Source organism: Castor canadensis, chromosome 9 (genome assembly GCF_047511655.1).
Source record: "Castor canadensis chromosome 9, mCasCan1.hap1v2, whole genome shotgun sequence".
Taxonomy (NCBI): Eukaryota; Metazoa; Chordata; class Mammalia; order Rodentia; family Castoridae; genus Castor; species Castor canadensis.
In genome coordinates this window covers 111,187,760-111,204,398 of record NC_133394.1, presented here as the reverse complement: position 1 = coordinate 111,204,398, position 16,639 = coordinate 111,187,760, and the positions used below count along the sequence as shown (strand labels likewise).

General features: G+C 46.0%; 1 protein-coding gene and 1 long non-coding RNA gene across 4 annotated transcripts in view; one reads left to right on the top strand and one right to left on the bottom strand.

Annotated features, from left to right (window-relative positions):
- Positions 1–10,035, top strand: part of Spmap2l (sperm microtubule associated protein 2 like) — an 87,715-nt gene extending 77,680 nt beyond the window's left edge. For 2 of the 3 annotated variants that reach the window (XM_020181781.2, XM_074042186.1), the window contains 2 exons: positions 6,171–6,346; positions 8,142–10,035. In XM_020181781.2, coding sequence (XP_020037370.2) covers positions 6,171–6,346; positions 8,142–8,262 — 297 coding nt within the window. In that variant the 3' untranslated portion in view covers positions 8,263–10,035. Of the gene's footprint in view, positions 1–3,778; positions 3,974–6,170 lie in introns of those variants that run through there. The other variant, XR_012435802.1, reaches the window with a different exon arrangement.
- Positions 10,036–10,689: 654 nt separating this feature from the next.
- On the bottom strand, positions 10,690–15,371 carry LOC141410973 (uncharacterized). Its single transcript, XR_012435803.1, has 2 exons — positions 14,992–15,371; positions 10,690–13,042 (listed from the first exon to the last, which is right to left on the bottom strand). It is a non-coding gene; the product is annotated as an uncharacterized lncRNA (long non-coding RNA).
- Positions 15,372–16,639: the final 1,268 nt, after the last annotated feature.

Below are 16,639 nucleotides of genomic sequence, written 5' to 3'. Positions count from 1 at the left end.
ATGTCTTAACTGTTCTTATTGCTTATTACTCAGTTTCTCTTTTTGCCCGGGTGGAGGTCAGTCTGTCCAGGGGGCTATGCTGCTCTGGCCCAGGCTTGTCTGTGGGGGTACCGCGGTACCGCGAAGCTCACCTGGTCCACGTCTTCCCAAGCCGTATGGGCGCTGGCTACTGGTGGCCCCGGGGGCCCTCCTCGGTTCTCAGTTTAACGTGAAGTGGAGATTCTCTGCACCGGCTGGAGATGTGGAGGGGTCAAAGTTATGCCTTTTCTCAGTGATTATGCCTGCAAAGTGTGTCTCCAGCGTCTCTCCAAGATTTCACTATAGGAGGGTCGCTTTCTGCTTCCTACCTCTAGCCGCCATCCTGAATTCTCCCCTGGTTTCTTAATGGGGAGGAGTGGAGTGTTCCAAGCGGAACAGCAGGGCCGTAATATTATAGTCATTTCCCCAAGTCCTTCCTGCTTATATAGTTTCTTCCTGATATCTGGGGCAGCCTGATTTATGAAGGACATTATCATGGCTGACTGATTCACCTCTGCTAGTGGGTCTAGGGGGGTATACTGTCTGTATGCATCGTAAAGACGCTCAAGGAATGCGGCCGGGCTTTCATTTTTCCCCTGCATTATTGCTTTACCTTAGCCAAATTGGTAGGACGGCGAGCTGCTGCCCGGAGGCCTGTCATAAGAGTCTGGCGGTAGACCTGGAGACGCTCCCTACCTTCTGTGTCCCCATAGTCCCAGTAGGGTCTGTTCAAAGGAAAACAATCATCAATCAGGTTCGGCAGGGTGGTTGGTCGTCCATTGTCGCCAGGGACATTCTTTCTGGCTTCAGTGAGAATCCGCTCCCATTTCTCGGTGGTGAATAGAGTCTTAAGGAGCTGCTGACAGTCATCCCATGTGGGACTGTGAGTATGACTCAAACAGATCAGTCAGGCCTCTAGGGTCCTCAGAAAAAGGAGGATTCTGGGCTTTCCAGTTGTACAGGTCACTACTTGAAAAAGGCCAATACCAATAGGTGTGTCCCCCATCGGGACCAGCACCACCCAGGGCCCGCACCGGGAGGATGGGGGCCCTGGTGGAAATGGAGGAGGGCTCCTCCTCTGGGGTTTCCTCTCATTGCCTATGGGGCCTGAGTCCCCTCGCTGGTCCAGAGACTGGGGGTGCAGATGGGGAGGCTGACGAGTGGGGAGGCTCAGGGGGGCCAGCTGCCTCTGACTTGAGCTGCGCGGCAGTGGCATATGGCAGGGGATTTACTTCAAAATCTAAGTCTATCAAGGACAGATGGAGAATCGGTTCTTCCTGTAGAATAGGCTTTTTAGGGGAAGTAATGGGAATGGGGGTGTTCCCCGACACGGCCAGTATCGTAGGCCAGTCTGCAGGTGACTCATGGATAAATGGCTGCAGCCAGGAAGGAGGGTCCTCTACCAAAGTCTGCCACATAAGGATATAGGGATATTGATCAGGGTGGCTGTGAAGACCGGGTCTATTAATGACGTCTTGGACCTTTCTTAATTGTGTCCAAGGAGAAGGTACCTTGAGGAGGCCAGCCTACATTAAAGGTTGGCCATTCCGCTGAACAAAGGGTATTAAACTTACTTTTCTTAATTTCCACGCCATAATTGTGTCCCTTAGTGCAGATTTCTGAAAAATGACTCAGAAGAAGGGTCTAGGAGTTACCTGAGCCTGTCCCATGATGATCAGGAGAGAGGGACAGAGGAGACAACAAAGAACAAGAGAGACAATTCCAGCAGACAAATTCGCACAGGACTCTCCAACATACACAAGTACCGGCCAGCCAACCAGACTACTCTCACAGGTGTAATTCCATTCACACCAGACTCAGGATCCTTACCCAAAGACCACCCAAATGGCGTCCACTGAGGACGTCGGCGCGGTTCCTGACCGTCAGGGATGTCTCCCACGACTTCCAATAGTGGAGCCTGCAGGGCTGTAACCCCTTCCTTCCACTCAATGAGAATTCTCAACCAAATTCAGATGGGGACTCTAAGTCCCTCCAAACGGAGGTGGCCAATCCTCCTTCCGCGGTCTTTCTCAACTAAACCTCGATATTGGAGGCCGTTTGTTCCTCTCAGGGAGGGGCCGATATCTTGGTGGGACCTCCAGATGTTGGGGTCCGAGGTCGACCACCCCTCAGAGGAACAAAAGACACTCACGATAATGTAAGCCACAAAGCAAGGTTTATATTTCCAGCCAGCTGGGGTCCGGGTATCTGCCCAATGCAGCGGGTTTCAATGAGGACCCTGAATGCAAAGTTCAGGCTGCTTTTATAATTTTTTAAACATTAGGTATGGTCACACAGCAATTTTTATGGCCCCTGGGGTCACATATTTCTGATATCATCCACATCCTGGTGGTGGGGCAAGATTACTTGAAGATTATTTATCAGGAACTTGATAAACACCAGGTGTCTTAACTCATTGACTCACATACCGTTTAGCAAGATTAACCAGAAACAGTCCCTGTTCCCAGAAACTGTCCCACCTCCCACCAGTAAGTGGCGACTTGGGTCATGTTAGTCATGGCCGGTTTCAGGCTGAGTGGGCTGCAAACCTCAAAGGTACCCTAACACTACCAATCCATGAGCATGGGAGATCTCTCCACTTTCTATAGTCTTCCTCAATCTCTTTCTTCAGAAGTGTATAGTTTTCCTTGTAGAGGTCTTTCACATCTTTTGTTAGGTTTACACCTAGGTATTTCATTTTTTTTGAGGCTATTGTAAATGGAATTGTTTTCATATTCTTTTTCAGTTTGAAGAACAGAATATCTTTAAGATAGAATTAGATGCTACCTTTAAGTTAGTTTACTAAATTTTGATTTTAGGAAATTTAGATAACCTTTTAAAATACAGTCAGTTACACTTTGTTACCTTTTGAACATTGAGATTTTGTCCCTTCTTAAAAGTAACTTTTTTTTTTTTAAACTCTATCGATCACCTTTTAACATCAGACAGCCAGAGCCCAGAGGCTATTGCAGGAAGTTTTAAAGTTAGTCATCACCTGAAAGCCAGCAGTAACCTACATTAGCAAAACAAAAGACCCAAACCCATTAAAGTTTTCATCAATTACAGCAGGAACCAGGTTTGGGGGCGTGCAGCTTCCTCAGGCGGCTTTTATTGCCATGGGTCTGGGGAGAGCATGCGTGGTCCGGTGGGCTGCCAGCCTTGCCCCTGTCTGGCCCCCAGTGCCTCAAGCCTCCCTGGCCTTCCCACTGGTGGAAGTGGAGCGTGGTGCTTTGTGCCCCTCTTGCAGCTGGATTCTCCTGTGTGCACAGGAGCTGCCGCAGCGCACAGGCCACCTCCCTGGGCACGTTCCCGGTCACGATCCCTGTGCAGTCTAACGCGCCGCTGGCAAGGTGAGGCCGAGCACAGGCCAGCTGAGAAGTGCATTGGTTCGTGCCCCTCCCCTGCCCGCGGTGAGGAGTAAATGCTTCCCATTTGCTAAAACCGCTGGTCGGGAGAGAGAAGGAAAACAAGAGAAGGGGAGGGGGCAAGAAACCGAGCCTTTCTGATTGTACAATCAGGCATTCCTGGTTGTACCGGGTCACGTGGTGGCTGGAGCCCTTAGAGTATGATCTCCCACAGAGCAGCTATTATCCCCAGAGGAAGGGGGTAAGGCTTAGGGAGGAAGAAGGGAAAGCATGTTGCAGTTTAAGGCGGCCTGGCCCGCCCATTCTCTGTGAGCCCAAGCTGGGGGGGCGGGGGCGGAGCGCACATCAGATACACTGCCACTCCTATGCAGCCTGACCCAGCATTTCCCAGCTACTTTCCCTGAGGACGGAGCTCAGCCCATTCCCTTGGCAGTGCAGAAGGAAAAATGTGAAAAGAATGAAAGCGAGCCTCTAAAGTGGACCTCACCCTGAGTCTCCTGGCTGGCGTCGCCAAACGTTGAGGGCAAAAACGGTGCTTTCAGAAGACCTTGGTCCTTGTGTTCCCTCGTGGAAGAATCCAAGCAGAATGCGTGGGTATAAATGGGGTTTATTAGAAGTTAGGAAAGGAAATGCAAAGGGAGCATGGTGGGGCCCGCCAGCAGAGAGTGTGTGCTTTTTCTTTTTCAGGTGTTTTTAAAACCTACACTACCCCAAGGGGAGGGCAGACCCAGGAGAAACCCATCCAATAATGAACCAGTGGGGAGGGGCATGGGTGGTTCCCAGCCAGGTTCTGGTGGTCTGGGCCATCCCCAGGTAACCTACATGAACCCCAAACTTCCTACTTCTACCCTGCCTCAATTCAACAAGTGGCTGGGTGGCAGCCACTGCTCCCAGTGAACAAAATGGAGCGCAGGCTGAGTGGAGTCAAACAGTAAATAAGCAGACAGACAATGTCAAATGGTGACCAATGCTAATGAAGAAAATAAAACAGGAAATGTGGTGGAATCTGAGAGGATGATCTAGTTTGCAGTGGGAGTCAGTGGATGATTCAATAAGAAAGGAACATTTGAATAACTGTGTCAGCTAAGTGAGGGTCTAGGAGAAGAATATTCCAGCAAAGGGAAGAGCACCTGTCAAATCCTTGGTGTGGAAAGAGCTTGAACCTGGATGGAGCAAGGTGACAATGGGAGTCCCTGTTTCCATGCAAAGGAATGGTGGAGACAGCAGTTCCCACTGAGAGGGCTGCTGTGAGGAGCAAGAACAGTCAAGGCTTGGCGCTGGGCATGGTGCTGGACCTGGGCTGTCCCATGACTCCCCTTCCCCTTCCTTCTTGACATTCCCTCCATTAATTACGGTGCCAACTTTGTGCCCTATCCTGCTTGGGTTTCCAATAAACATCTAATTATGGTGTTGCCAGAGGAGATAGGACCAGTTTCACCCTGCCTAGGAACAGGAGGATTTGATATGGAATTCTATTAGGAAAGAAGACTGTTTTAGAAACCAAAACTCCTTGGGAGAGCACCTTGAGGCTTGGGAAAATGACTTCATTCTCCAGTTTCTGGTATATAAAATGGGAATTACACGAATCTTCCTTTGATTGCTAGGATTGTTTGAAGTTAAAAAAAAAAAAGCCTTTAGAGAAAAGGGATACCATGTAGAAAATCATACTCTTAAAACCCAAAACAAATGTGTCCCAGTGCAGTACAGAATCCTTGTGAGCTGCAGAGTGGCAGTAAATGTGTATCCTAGGGTTTTTTTTTTTTTAATGAGCTCTTAACAGTAGCCATGTGTCAATTTACAGGTAAAACAACAAAAAGAAAGGGAATATGGCATGGCAGATGTGGCTTTCAAAATAAGACCAAAAAAGGGACCATCAGCAACATATAGTTATTTATTTAGCATCAGTTAGGTGCCAGAGCCTACAGTGGCTTTTGGCAAACAAGTATTTTCCCTCAAGCATCTCATATTCTAATGGAGAGAAGCAGATAATATATATAGATAGATGAACTAATCCAAATGTGGACGAGCGCTATGAGGACACGTAAATGAGCCAGGTGTGGCTGTTCCTGCCTGTAATGTCAGCACTGAGTAGGCGGAGGCAGGAAGAATCATGAGTTTGAGGCTAGCCTGGGCTACATAGAAAAAAAAAGATTAAATGAGTATTATAGAAAAGTTTTGTTAAATAGACTAATCTCTTTGGCTGTTCAGGAAATCTCCTTGTGGACTTGATGTTTGAGTCTAGGAAGTTGATGGAGGAAGAAGCTGCTGAGCCTTGATTAAGCAAGGTTTCAAGTGCAGAGGTCCTGAGGCTGAAGGAGCTGGACCCAAGGGGCCTTTGTGCAGTTCAGATCACAGTGATTCAGGTGGGGCGGGAAGAACATGGGTCAGAGGAGTCGGACAGCAGGCAGATCCTACAGGGCGCTGTAGGTAGAGGAAGGAACCTACCCTGTGTGTTACCATAGCAACAGGAAGGGCTTACAGCCTGGGTGGATGGTGCTGCGACTGTGTTTTAGAGTTGTGTTTACACTTATATGGTGAAGTTGCGATGACTGAGTGGGAGTGATGTAGGTAACTCACTTAGAATCAGTCTGTGTCTGTGACACCTCACAAACTTTACCCCTGCTGTCATGGGAAGTCTGGCTTGTGCAGGGCAGGGAGACTAGGCAGGGGTGTGCTGCAGCCACTCAGGGAGAGAAATGGTACAGGCTCAAATGGTTAGAGTTGCAGAGACAGGGAGGCACGGTGACATTTGGGATAGATTTTTGTACATCTTTGTGTCTGCTACAGGTGGCCGCTGCTGCCATGTTTGCTACACCAAGCCCCCGAACGATAGTTCTGGCCAAGTCCAAAGCTGTCCATCCGGATTGTCTGCCTGCCCGTGACGCCCAGTGGCCAGTGTCTTATGCTGCCATCCATTCGAGGGTATCTCCCAGAATCCAGGAACTGGCTAATCCAAGTACCAGGTATGCCGATTGAAGGCTGAAGTGGGATGGGAAGGGCTGGGGCTCTGGGGACAGGGAGAAGTTCCACCTAGTAAGGCCAGTAAAAAGAGCTGTAGGAATGCAAAAAAATAATAACATCTCATTGCTTGTTGCATTTGTTATGGCAAATACATGGCGTTCGTACCATAGGCAAGAGGCTACCTTTACAGGGTTAGTGTGCGTCTCCCCTCCTATAATCCCAACACTCAGGAGGCTGAAGCAGGAGGATCTTGAGTTCCAGGTCAACCTGGGCTATGGGGTGGATCCTCTCCAAAAGGGTTAAGTATGGATATGAAATTATTTATCTGAGAGACATCGTTAATTGAAAGGGTTGTAGAACAGAGCACCTGACGTGTTGTAATTTGTGTAAGAAGAAAGTACACATGTGCCACATCCTGGCTTGTATATGGCTACTGTGTCTCAGAAGAGCAAATAAGAAGTTAGTGATAATGGTGCCTTAGAGGCCTAGGCAGTTGGAATGGGAGGAAGACTGAGTTTTCACTAAACAGACTTTTGTATTTTTTCAGTGCTTTTTCTTCATGTCCATGTATGATGCATTTCTAAGAAATAATACAATTAGCAAGGAAGAAATTGCTTGTCATTTCTGTGTGCTTTTTGAGGGCCTCTTTTTCTTTTTTTCTCTTTTGATGGTTCTGAGGTTTGAACTAAGAGAGTCATGGTTATTAGGCAGGCATTCTATCACTTGAGCCATGCTCCCCGCCCATTTTTGCTTTAGTTATTTTTCAGATAAAGTCTAGAGTTTTTGCCTGGGACCAGACATATACCACCACGCCCCAGCTTACTGGTTGGGATGGGGGGTGGGGGGCGCAGATCTTGCTAACATTTTGCCTGGGCTTGCCTTGAACAGAGACCCTCTTAATCTCTTCCTCCAGAGTAGCAGGGATTACAGTCACGAGCCACCACACCCAGCCCTTGGAGAACGTCTTAACTTGCCTTCAAGTGATTATACTTGGCGCCCCACACCTTTTAAGCATCATCAGGAAAACCTTAGTACAGGCAGAAAAGGCTGTTGGGAGTCTTGAGCTCAGGGAAAAGGAAGTGTGTTAGATCTTATGTGATAAAATGTTTTAAGACTATTACAGTGTGTTTATCCTTTAAAAGAATTAAGTTCAGCATCCAGTGGACTGAAAACCATGCTCTCTGTGCAGTGAAAAAGGGGGGAATATAATCAACTCTATTCTCAAGTTTTGTTTTTTTTTTTCCTCCAGTGGCAAAGTTATTTACTGGTAAGATCCTGAAGGTGATAAACTCCAAAAATTAGACTTTTTTTCAGGGTTCTGTACTTCAGTAGTTGAGTACTTGCCTAGCAGGCACCAAGCACTGGGGTGGACCCCAGTACTGCAAGCAAAAAAATAAAAAGCAAAGGCTATGTCATCTGACAGATATGTAAATCTGAATTTGATCATAGATTGTTCTTTTTTTTTTTTCAGTGTTAGGAAACAAACCCCTGGCCTTGTCCATGGTAGGCAGATATAATACTACTGAGCTACATCCCTAGTCTAGGCTGTCCTTGAACTTGCAACCTACCTGCCTCAGCCTCCTGAGTACCTGGAATTACCATAAGCCACAATGCCCAGCCTCATAGGTCATTCATGTAACTTTTCTGAGCCTTCGTGTCCTTGTCTGTAGAGTGGCAGTCATGAAAGTGGAAACAGAACAATATCCTAGTATTTAACACAGGGTGGGTGCTTGGGAAACATTAGTTCTCCCTTCTGCTCATCTTACTTCAGGTTGATTTCTTTCGCTCCTGTTTCAGGGCTGCTGTGAATATAGTATATTATGATCCTGACGCCTTTAAAGTGAAGCCAGCTACTTTGAAAGCACATTGTTCTTCGAGGGTCCAGGAGTTGGCAAAACCTATTACACGTAAAATATAGAAAATCACATCAACCAGACACTAGTTACATATGTGAAACGTATATTGAATGACTCAGTTCCGTCCCTGGCACTGTCCCTGGAACTATCCCCGCCCCCTAAAAATGAGACTTCCAGGGAACATCACCGTGAGCCTCAAGTAGCAATTGCTGCTGCTCCCTGGGATGGCATCTTTAGCAGGCTTGGTGGCCCCATGGTGCAGCCAGAGAGCAACCGAGAGCCTTCTTAGCATCCTGCCTACCTCCTCACGAGCATCTGGGCTGCCTCATTGCTGCGGCTGGGCAGACCTGGAGACACTGGTGCTTACATCTGCAGGCTTTGCTTTTCCTTTTCTGGTGAGTTCTGTGTCTTCAGTAGCTGGTCCTGCTCAAGCCCTACCTTCTCAAGGAAGTCCTGGCAATGGAGTTCATTCTTTGTGTTTCTGTGCCAACCTTCCCTTGTTATCTAGAAAAACACTGAAATGGTGAAGCCTTTTGAGATAAATGGAAATGCTTTCATAATCTGTAGCTGACATCAAGGGAGCAAGTCACCTTAAATGATCACATCTCCATGAGTCTCAATTCCTGCCCTTGTGGCTGGAGTTGCTTACCATGAATGACAGAAAAGACAAGACTTTGCTAGGCAAGATGGTGTACCACCTATAGTCCCAGTTACTCGGGGAGGCTGAGGCAGGAGGATCACTGAGTCCAGCTTGGCAACAAACTAGTGATATCCCATCTCAAAAAAAAACTTTTTAGAAAGAAAAAAAGAAAAAAGGGAGGGAGGAAAGGAAGAAGCAAGGAAGGAGGGAGGAAGGAAGGAAAAGACTTACATAGTAATGTGTCAAGGAAATGCTAGGTGCATACCCATTGATCAACAACCCGTTGATCTCTAGAGCTAAAACAATCAGCTACACAAAAATTACTTCAGAAAAGAAGGCAGGGGCTGCCATTGCCCAGGCTCCAGCTCAAACAGGTTGGAGTGACCAAAAGTTACCTTCAGGTCATTACCATGTCATTTTAATCTAGTTGTAATTGTAGATTTTCTTCCCCTCCAATCCCCCCTCCCCAACCACCTTCTGTGGGTTTTTTCTTAGGTGGTGATGGGCATTCTCAAGTGCAAAATGATTTTGTTATGTAACAGGGGAGGTGTCAATCATGGGAAAGGACATGCCCAAAGAGGAGGAGGAGAGGGAGGAGACTCATACAGTTCCCCTTCCTCCAATAGAAGGTGGAGCCTTAGATGCTGGGGTCAGATCTCTTCCTTGATGTAGCCCACCATTTCCTCTGATGCGTATTCTCACCTCTCTGTAATTCTATTCTAATAAACGTTGCTCTTGCTTTTGATATAGTCTTTGTCTTGCTCCAGTTCTTAGCTTACAGCTATGTAAAAAGTGAGAACTCCAGACAAAAATCTGGTGAAAGGAGGGGAGGGAGGAACTTTGCTTTTAATAGCAAACATGAAAATTACTCTGTTAAATTGTTTCTGCTCAGTGTTTTTATTTTCTTGACCTTACTCTCTCCATACCCCAGAAATTAAGCTAACTTAGCTGGGCATGCGTACATTTGCATGGCAATGAACTTAGGTGCAAAAGTGTATTTTACAGATGAGTGAGTTCTATCTTTAAGGCCTTTGAGCTATAGAGAGGCAGTATTACACAGAGTTTTGGAATCAGATAGGCTTGAGTTTGTATTTCCCATGGGTCATTTACCAGGTGTGTAATCTTAAACAAAGTCGCCAACTCCCTGTGCCTCATTTCTTTATGTATAAAGTAGGTTCCTACCACATTGTTGTAAAGATTAAATGAGATTGGGAGAGGGAGGGGGTGGAGTGGGTGGTAAGGGAGGGGGTGGGGGCATGGGGGAGAAATGACCCAAGCGTTGTATGCACATAGGAATAATAAAACAATAAAAAAAAGATTAAATGAGAAAATGCATAAATAAATCATGAATTTGGGGATGGGGACATGGGACTTAGTAACAGCAAGTTTGAAGCTCTGAGTTCAAACTCCAGGACTGCTAAAAAATTTTTTTTAATGAATTTGAATAAATTGTTTAAGGCCTGGCCTGGTGTTTAGGGGAGTCCAAGGCCAGCCCCAGACAAAAACTGGAGACCATATCTAAAAAATAAAGCAGAAAGGGCTGGGGGCGTGGCTCAAGTGGCCTCACATCTGCTTAGCAAGCACAAAGTCTTGAGTTCAGATCCCAGTACTATCAAAAAAATTAGCTATGTTTGCTTTCTAAGAGGAGGGGGAGGCACAATTGATAGTGATGCGGAGAATATGGCTTGATTCTTCCATTAGATGAGTGGCTGTTAAGTCTTTGCTTTGCTGGGCACTGTACCAGGCACTGGAGATATATCACAGTGAGCCAAACAGATGTGACCTCTGCTCTCACAGACTGTTCAGCCTGTTCGGAGAGATAGGTCTAAGTTTTTTTTTAAAGGAAAGAAACTTTTATATAGGTTTTATTTAATTTAAAATACAAGCAGGAAAAGGACTTGGTCTGTATAGCAGAAAGAGATAGGTTCAATTTAAACATTCACAAATAATTGTAATTGTGACAGTAGCAAGTCCTATAAAATAGTGTTAAGAAATATCACAGTAGAGACTTTCAATCACTTAGGAAGGTGAGGGAAGACTTTTTCAATGGGAGGGACAGTTGGACTGGCACCTGAAAACTGAGAAGGGCTAACTGAAGTAGGGACAGAAAGGCATTCCAGAGAGTGGGAACTCCTATTTAGTGGAGATTTGTGAGTTTGGGGCCACCCTGTATCCATTCCTGGTCTTCTCAGTAAGAATCTCTGATTTCCTTCTTGGGGAGTTACTTTTTCCTCATTTTTAAAGCTTTATGGGAAGTTTTATTCAAGGTGGACATGTGACACTAGCAACTGAATCAATTGAAGTGTTTGTTCTCTGGGACTTCAGATTTTACATCGAGTGATGGAGGGTGTGGGTAGTTGGAGCTGATTGTTCCCTGCAGGAGGCCTGATGAGACTTTATTTCGCTTTTACTTCCTGTGTCCCAAGAGCTTCTCTTGACTCCCACACTGGTCCTTTGTCCTCAGAGGCCGCCCATAGCCTTCTAATAAATCCTTTGTAACAGTTGGAGGGGACGCATCAGTGACTGAAAGGTGCCCAGTATGGCACAAACAGAAAGGGAAAGGGCACTATTCAGGGCCAGAGGGGGATGGGGGAAGGGAGCCAGAGCATGCAGGACTCTGGAGGTCAAGCTGGAAATTTTAGTCTTAAAGCCAATGGAGACCTCTGAAAGTAACAAGTCTAGGGTGACATATCAGGGTTGCCTTTTGAAAAGACTACTCTGACAAATAAATTAGGGAGAGAGTAAAGGTAGGTAGGTCAAATGAAAATGGTTTGTGGCACCCTGGTGGAGTTGGAAAGAAGCAATAGATCCAAGGAGATAGACTTACAGGATTTGGTGATGGATTGGCTATGGGTAGGAGACAGGGCAGCATTCAAGATCACTCCTGAATTTCTAGCTTGAGAGTGCTATGGTATGAATGTTTGTGTCCTTCCAAAACTCGTGTTGAAACTTAATGCAGTTAAGAGGTGGGGCCTATTAGGAGTGTTTAGGTCAAGAGGACTGCCTTCATGAATGACATTAGTGCCTCTCTGAAAGGTTTATGGGAGTGAGTATATCCCTTTTCTCCTTTTGTCATGTGAGAACCCAGCAAGATGGTGCCATCTTGGAAGCAGAGCAAGTCCCTCCCAGACACCAAGTCTGTACCAGTGCCTTGATCTTGTCCTTCCCAGCCTCTAGATTTATTTATTATTTTTTATTTATTTATTGCAGTAATTGGGGTTTGAACTCAGGGCTTCACACTTGCTAGGCAAGTGCTGTACCACTTGAGCCACTCCTCTAGCCCCCACCTCCAGAATTGTGACAAATAAATTTCTATCATTTATAAATTAACCAGCCTGCAGATTCTGTTATAGCAGCCTGAATGGACTGAGACAGACAGTAAGAATCAGAATACGGACAAATGGACAATGGCCAGGCCATACGTGACAATGGACCTCTGTCCACAGCCTCTGCAGCAACCTCAGGGTGGCAAGGGCTTCACACAAGTGCTCCAACAGGTTTCAGTAAGTGGTGTGTGTGTGGGGAAGAGTGGGGACAGAGATGTGGAAGAACTGTTGGTGAGCTGGTTTTGGTTGCAGGAAGGCAAGAGGTGTAAACGCCCTGCAGTCAGGGCATAAAGGTGAAGGCAGTCCTGCTTTGGGCCTAGGAGGATGGTTCTAGAATATGGCTTCATCATGTATTGAAAGCAGAGTTTGAGACCCCAGACCCAACTCCAGGGTTTCCACATATCAGGTAGGCTATTTGCCCAACACACCAAATAAAGAGATGAGTGATGCTAAAAGACAAAGATGTATTATGTGGCATGAGCACACCTCAGGAAGAGACAAAGTATGCACTTCCGTGCATCTTTGGGGTGCAGATGTGAGACTTAGGTTTAAGTAGAGGAAGAACTGGAGCAGGGGAAGAGAGTTATGCACAGTTAAACATCCAAGTGTGGCCTGGTTGATCATTATCTCAGTTCTGGCTCTGTGGGTTCCAGAAAAGGTGTTATCACTGTCATCACTTGAGGGGAGCTGTCTGGTTCCCATGAGATGATTACTCCTGCTCTAGGCTGCAGCTTTGTCATTATAAGTACTGGTCCTCATTTGAGGGGCGGTCTGTTCTGTGAAGCTCTGCTGATCCTTTCCTTGGGGGTGGGCAGTGCCAGCTCTCCTTGTAAAGATGGTATCAATCAGCCCTGTCCTTCCTGGATTCCAAGGTGGCTGCAAGAGAGAAAGACTCTGAGCAAAAACAGATACAACATGGAGACGGAGATGCTAAGCTTTTCTCTTGTTTTTAGTTAATTTGGTGGTCCAAGTAAGGAGTCTGACTTAGCAAAAGCAGTTTAAATACCTATTATAGTATTAGCCATCCAACCTACAAAAATATTTAACTTTACTTTGAAATGGGCCACTAGTTTTTAGTAGTGAGATCTGAAAGATCCTAGTAAATGATAAACTCCTTTCTCTGCCTGTGTTCAGAAACAATTGAGAGACCCAGGTAGAGTTCAAAAGAAGTCATTTACAATTAATAAGGCTATTTGGGTAGGCCAAGGGGATAGCTAATGTGCCCTTCCTCCTAACTTGAATCGAACCCCCACGTGGGCAGGTCTACTCCAAAGGGAAGACCTGCCCCAAAGCAGACAGAAAGCAGGACTTGGAGGCTCCTGCATTCACTACTAGATCCCATGGGAAAGAGGAAAGGGAATGGGCAGGGGTGAGAGGCGAGGAGTTCTGCTCTAGGGGATTCTGCCTCTCTACATAGAGCAGGAGCCGTGGGAAATACACATCCATCCCAATACCTACTTCACTGGGTTCTTGAGGATGATTGTGAAGTACTTAGCACCGTGTCCCGTCCATAGTAAGTGGGGTTTGAAAGTCATAATTAAATTACTAAGAAGCCTTTTATCATTTCTGTATAATAGTTTACTGCTGGTGATACCAGCCATAGTAGCAATAAAAACACAATCCTCCTATCAAAAGATGGAGCCTGCCTCCCACTCCTGGAATCTGTGATGACCTGGATTTGGCCACCCCAAAATATGCCTCTCTGGCATAAGGATTATTTTGAGGAACTAGTAGTGAATGTTCTGAAAAAGCCTTTATGAAAGAGAAATTGACATCTGCACAGGAAGTCTCCATCTGCAAGAGTGTCCCCCTCTCAGTAGCAGGAAAGAAAGAATGACTAAATCACAGCAATGGAGAACTTACGACAGGTAAGCATGGATCCTCACTTGGGCCCGCAAATGTCCAAAAGGAAACTAAAAGCAGGAGGAGAGCTTGGCATCTCTTCTTCCATTTTGTATCTATGTCCTTAGCTTTGAGTCATTCTTTCCTGTAGTCATCTTGTAGCCACTTTGGAATCCAGGAAGGGCAGGATTGACTGATGGACAAACATCCTGTGGCAGGAGTCAAAGCTACCCCCTGCGAGGCCTCAGTGACTTTCTTATTATAACAAGACCCTGACTGACCAATCCTGAGATAATGGGCAACCTCTGCACCTGTGACCAGGACTGTTTAGCAATTCCGCATACCTCTCCTAGCCTGCCCCCAGTTCTTCCTCTGTTAAACCTAAAGTTCACAGCTGTACCCCAAAGATGACTGAAATGCTTGCTTTGCCTCTTCCTGCAGCACGCCTGTGTGATGTAATAAATCTCTGCCCTTCACCATTACTTGTCTCTTTAGTTGGCACGTTGGGGCGAGTGGCCGGACCTGACAGGTGGAACCCAGAAAGTTGGGCCTCTGGCCTAGAACTCCAGTAACAAACTCACTGACTAAATCTGCACAGCAAGCCTTACTGGGGTGTGCAATGCTTCTCCCAGGCATTCACTCACACCTTTCTTTGTTTCACGGGATAATGGCATCTACCACCTTTCTGCGATTTACTGATTCCTGTGGGAATTTCCTGTGTGTATGGGAGGTGTATTAATAACTTCTTTTGTTTTTCTCTGATTAATCTGTTTTTTATTACAGAAGTCCATCCTACCTAAGAAGGGTAGAGAAAATTATTTTCCCTCCCCTAAATTAGACCAAAAGAACATGGCAGAAGTGACATTGTGTGCTTCCAAGGCCTGGCCTTAGGAAGTCCGGCAGCACCTGCTGCTTCCCTGGTTGGAAGAAACCCAGATCTCTTGAAAGACCACAAGGAAAGAGGCCCAGCCCTCCAACCTCACCTGTGAGCCTGGCCTCCAGCTGACCCTCAGATTCAAGCCAGGAAAAAAAATGGTTGTGGTTTTAAGGTTTGAGGTTGATTTTATAAGGGAAATAAAAGTAATTTTCTCTTCAATTCTCAGATTCTTACTTGTGCAGAGGGGAAGCTTTCTTTCTGTCTTCTGAAGGTTTGGTGGTTTGAGTCTGCAGAAGGAAAGTGACAATAGGTTAATAGAGGAGGTGCACAAGTTTTGGTTTGGTTTGTTTGAGACAGGATCTTACTATGTAGTCCAGGCTGACCTAGAACTCACTAGATAGTTCTTAAACTCACAGTCCTGGCGCAGATTCCTGAGTGCTGGGATTATAGGTGTGTACCACTATCCTGGCACATAAGTTTATTATATGCATGGGGATATTACAATAAATGAGTATCCAATAACCCAGTGAGGTTTAGAAGCTTACATGACCTCTTCACAGAGGGAGGGAAGTGGGAGATGTGTGTAATCTTAGAGGAAGAGCAAATCATTTTTTAGAGGAGATGACTAGCCTAGGACAAAGTTTGTGTGGGCTATGCACTTCCTGTCTGATGAGATTCCAGGGAAGAGGGTTAAGCGATTACATTCCTGCTGAAAGAATTTCCCATAGTAAGATGAGGGAACTGCAGAGAAAGCCCTTCCCTATGCTTAGGGAAGTGAGACCCGGAGGTCGCTTCTTCAGTTCAGCGTGTGCAGCCTGTCGGGGCGCGGCATGCTTCAGTTCATCATCTTCTGCTTCTTATGGCTGGAAAGTACGCTGACCAAAAGGCAGATGAACAAGATGAAAGTAAACAGAGGGTCCTTGACCTCACATTTCATGTATGCATGGGAGATCCCCAGATAATGAGCAAGTCCCAGAGTGCGGTTTTGCATTCCAGTCTTTATATATAGACTCTTCCATCAAGAATCAAGTTTTAGAGACGGGGAGACAAAGGGAAAGGACTTGGATTCTGTAGGCGTGAACTTGTGGGAAGGCAATAAATAGTGTAGAGAACAACGCTTATTAATATAGGGTCCTCTGGTGCCACCTCCAGGCCTGGGAGGGTATAAAGTTAGTGGATAACCTTTGTTATCCACTTTTAGGCAAACAGAAGGAGAGCAGGGAGCTTTCCTTCATCTCCTGCTTCTTGTGGGCTTTAGCAATCTTGGGGATTGGGCACATATTCTGGTCTCCTGCAGTTTTGTTATTCAGCAATACAGTAATTCTGTAAGGGAGAGTAACAAAAGGGGTTGAACTGCCCAAAGTAAAGTATATTCATAGTGGGGATAGATCAAGAAACTCCTTTGAACACTGACGTAGGAATTAATAATGAAGGATGGCCAAGTGGCTCAAGCCGCAAGAGTGCCTGCCTAGCAAGCATGAGGCCCTGAGTTCAAACCCCAGGGATGCCAAAAATAAATAAATTAATTTAAAAAATCCATTCTGGAATTAATAATGAAAGACAAGACTGTAAATTAGATATACTGTGTGTGGGGGGGTAGTATTTATGGGGGGTGAATGGAGGGGATGAAGGTGAGTGAATAAGGTTGAAGGGTTTCATTTATGTATACAAAATAGAGCCATGAAGCCTCTTGCAACTGCTTTAAGTGGGGCAGGGAGGGGTTTGTTGGGGTGATGGTGGGGATGATCTAACCA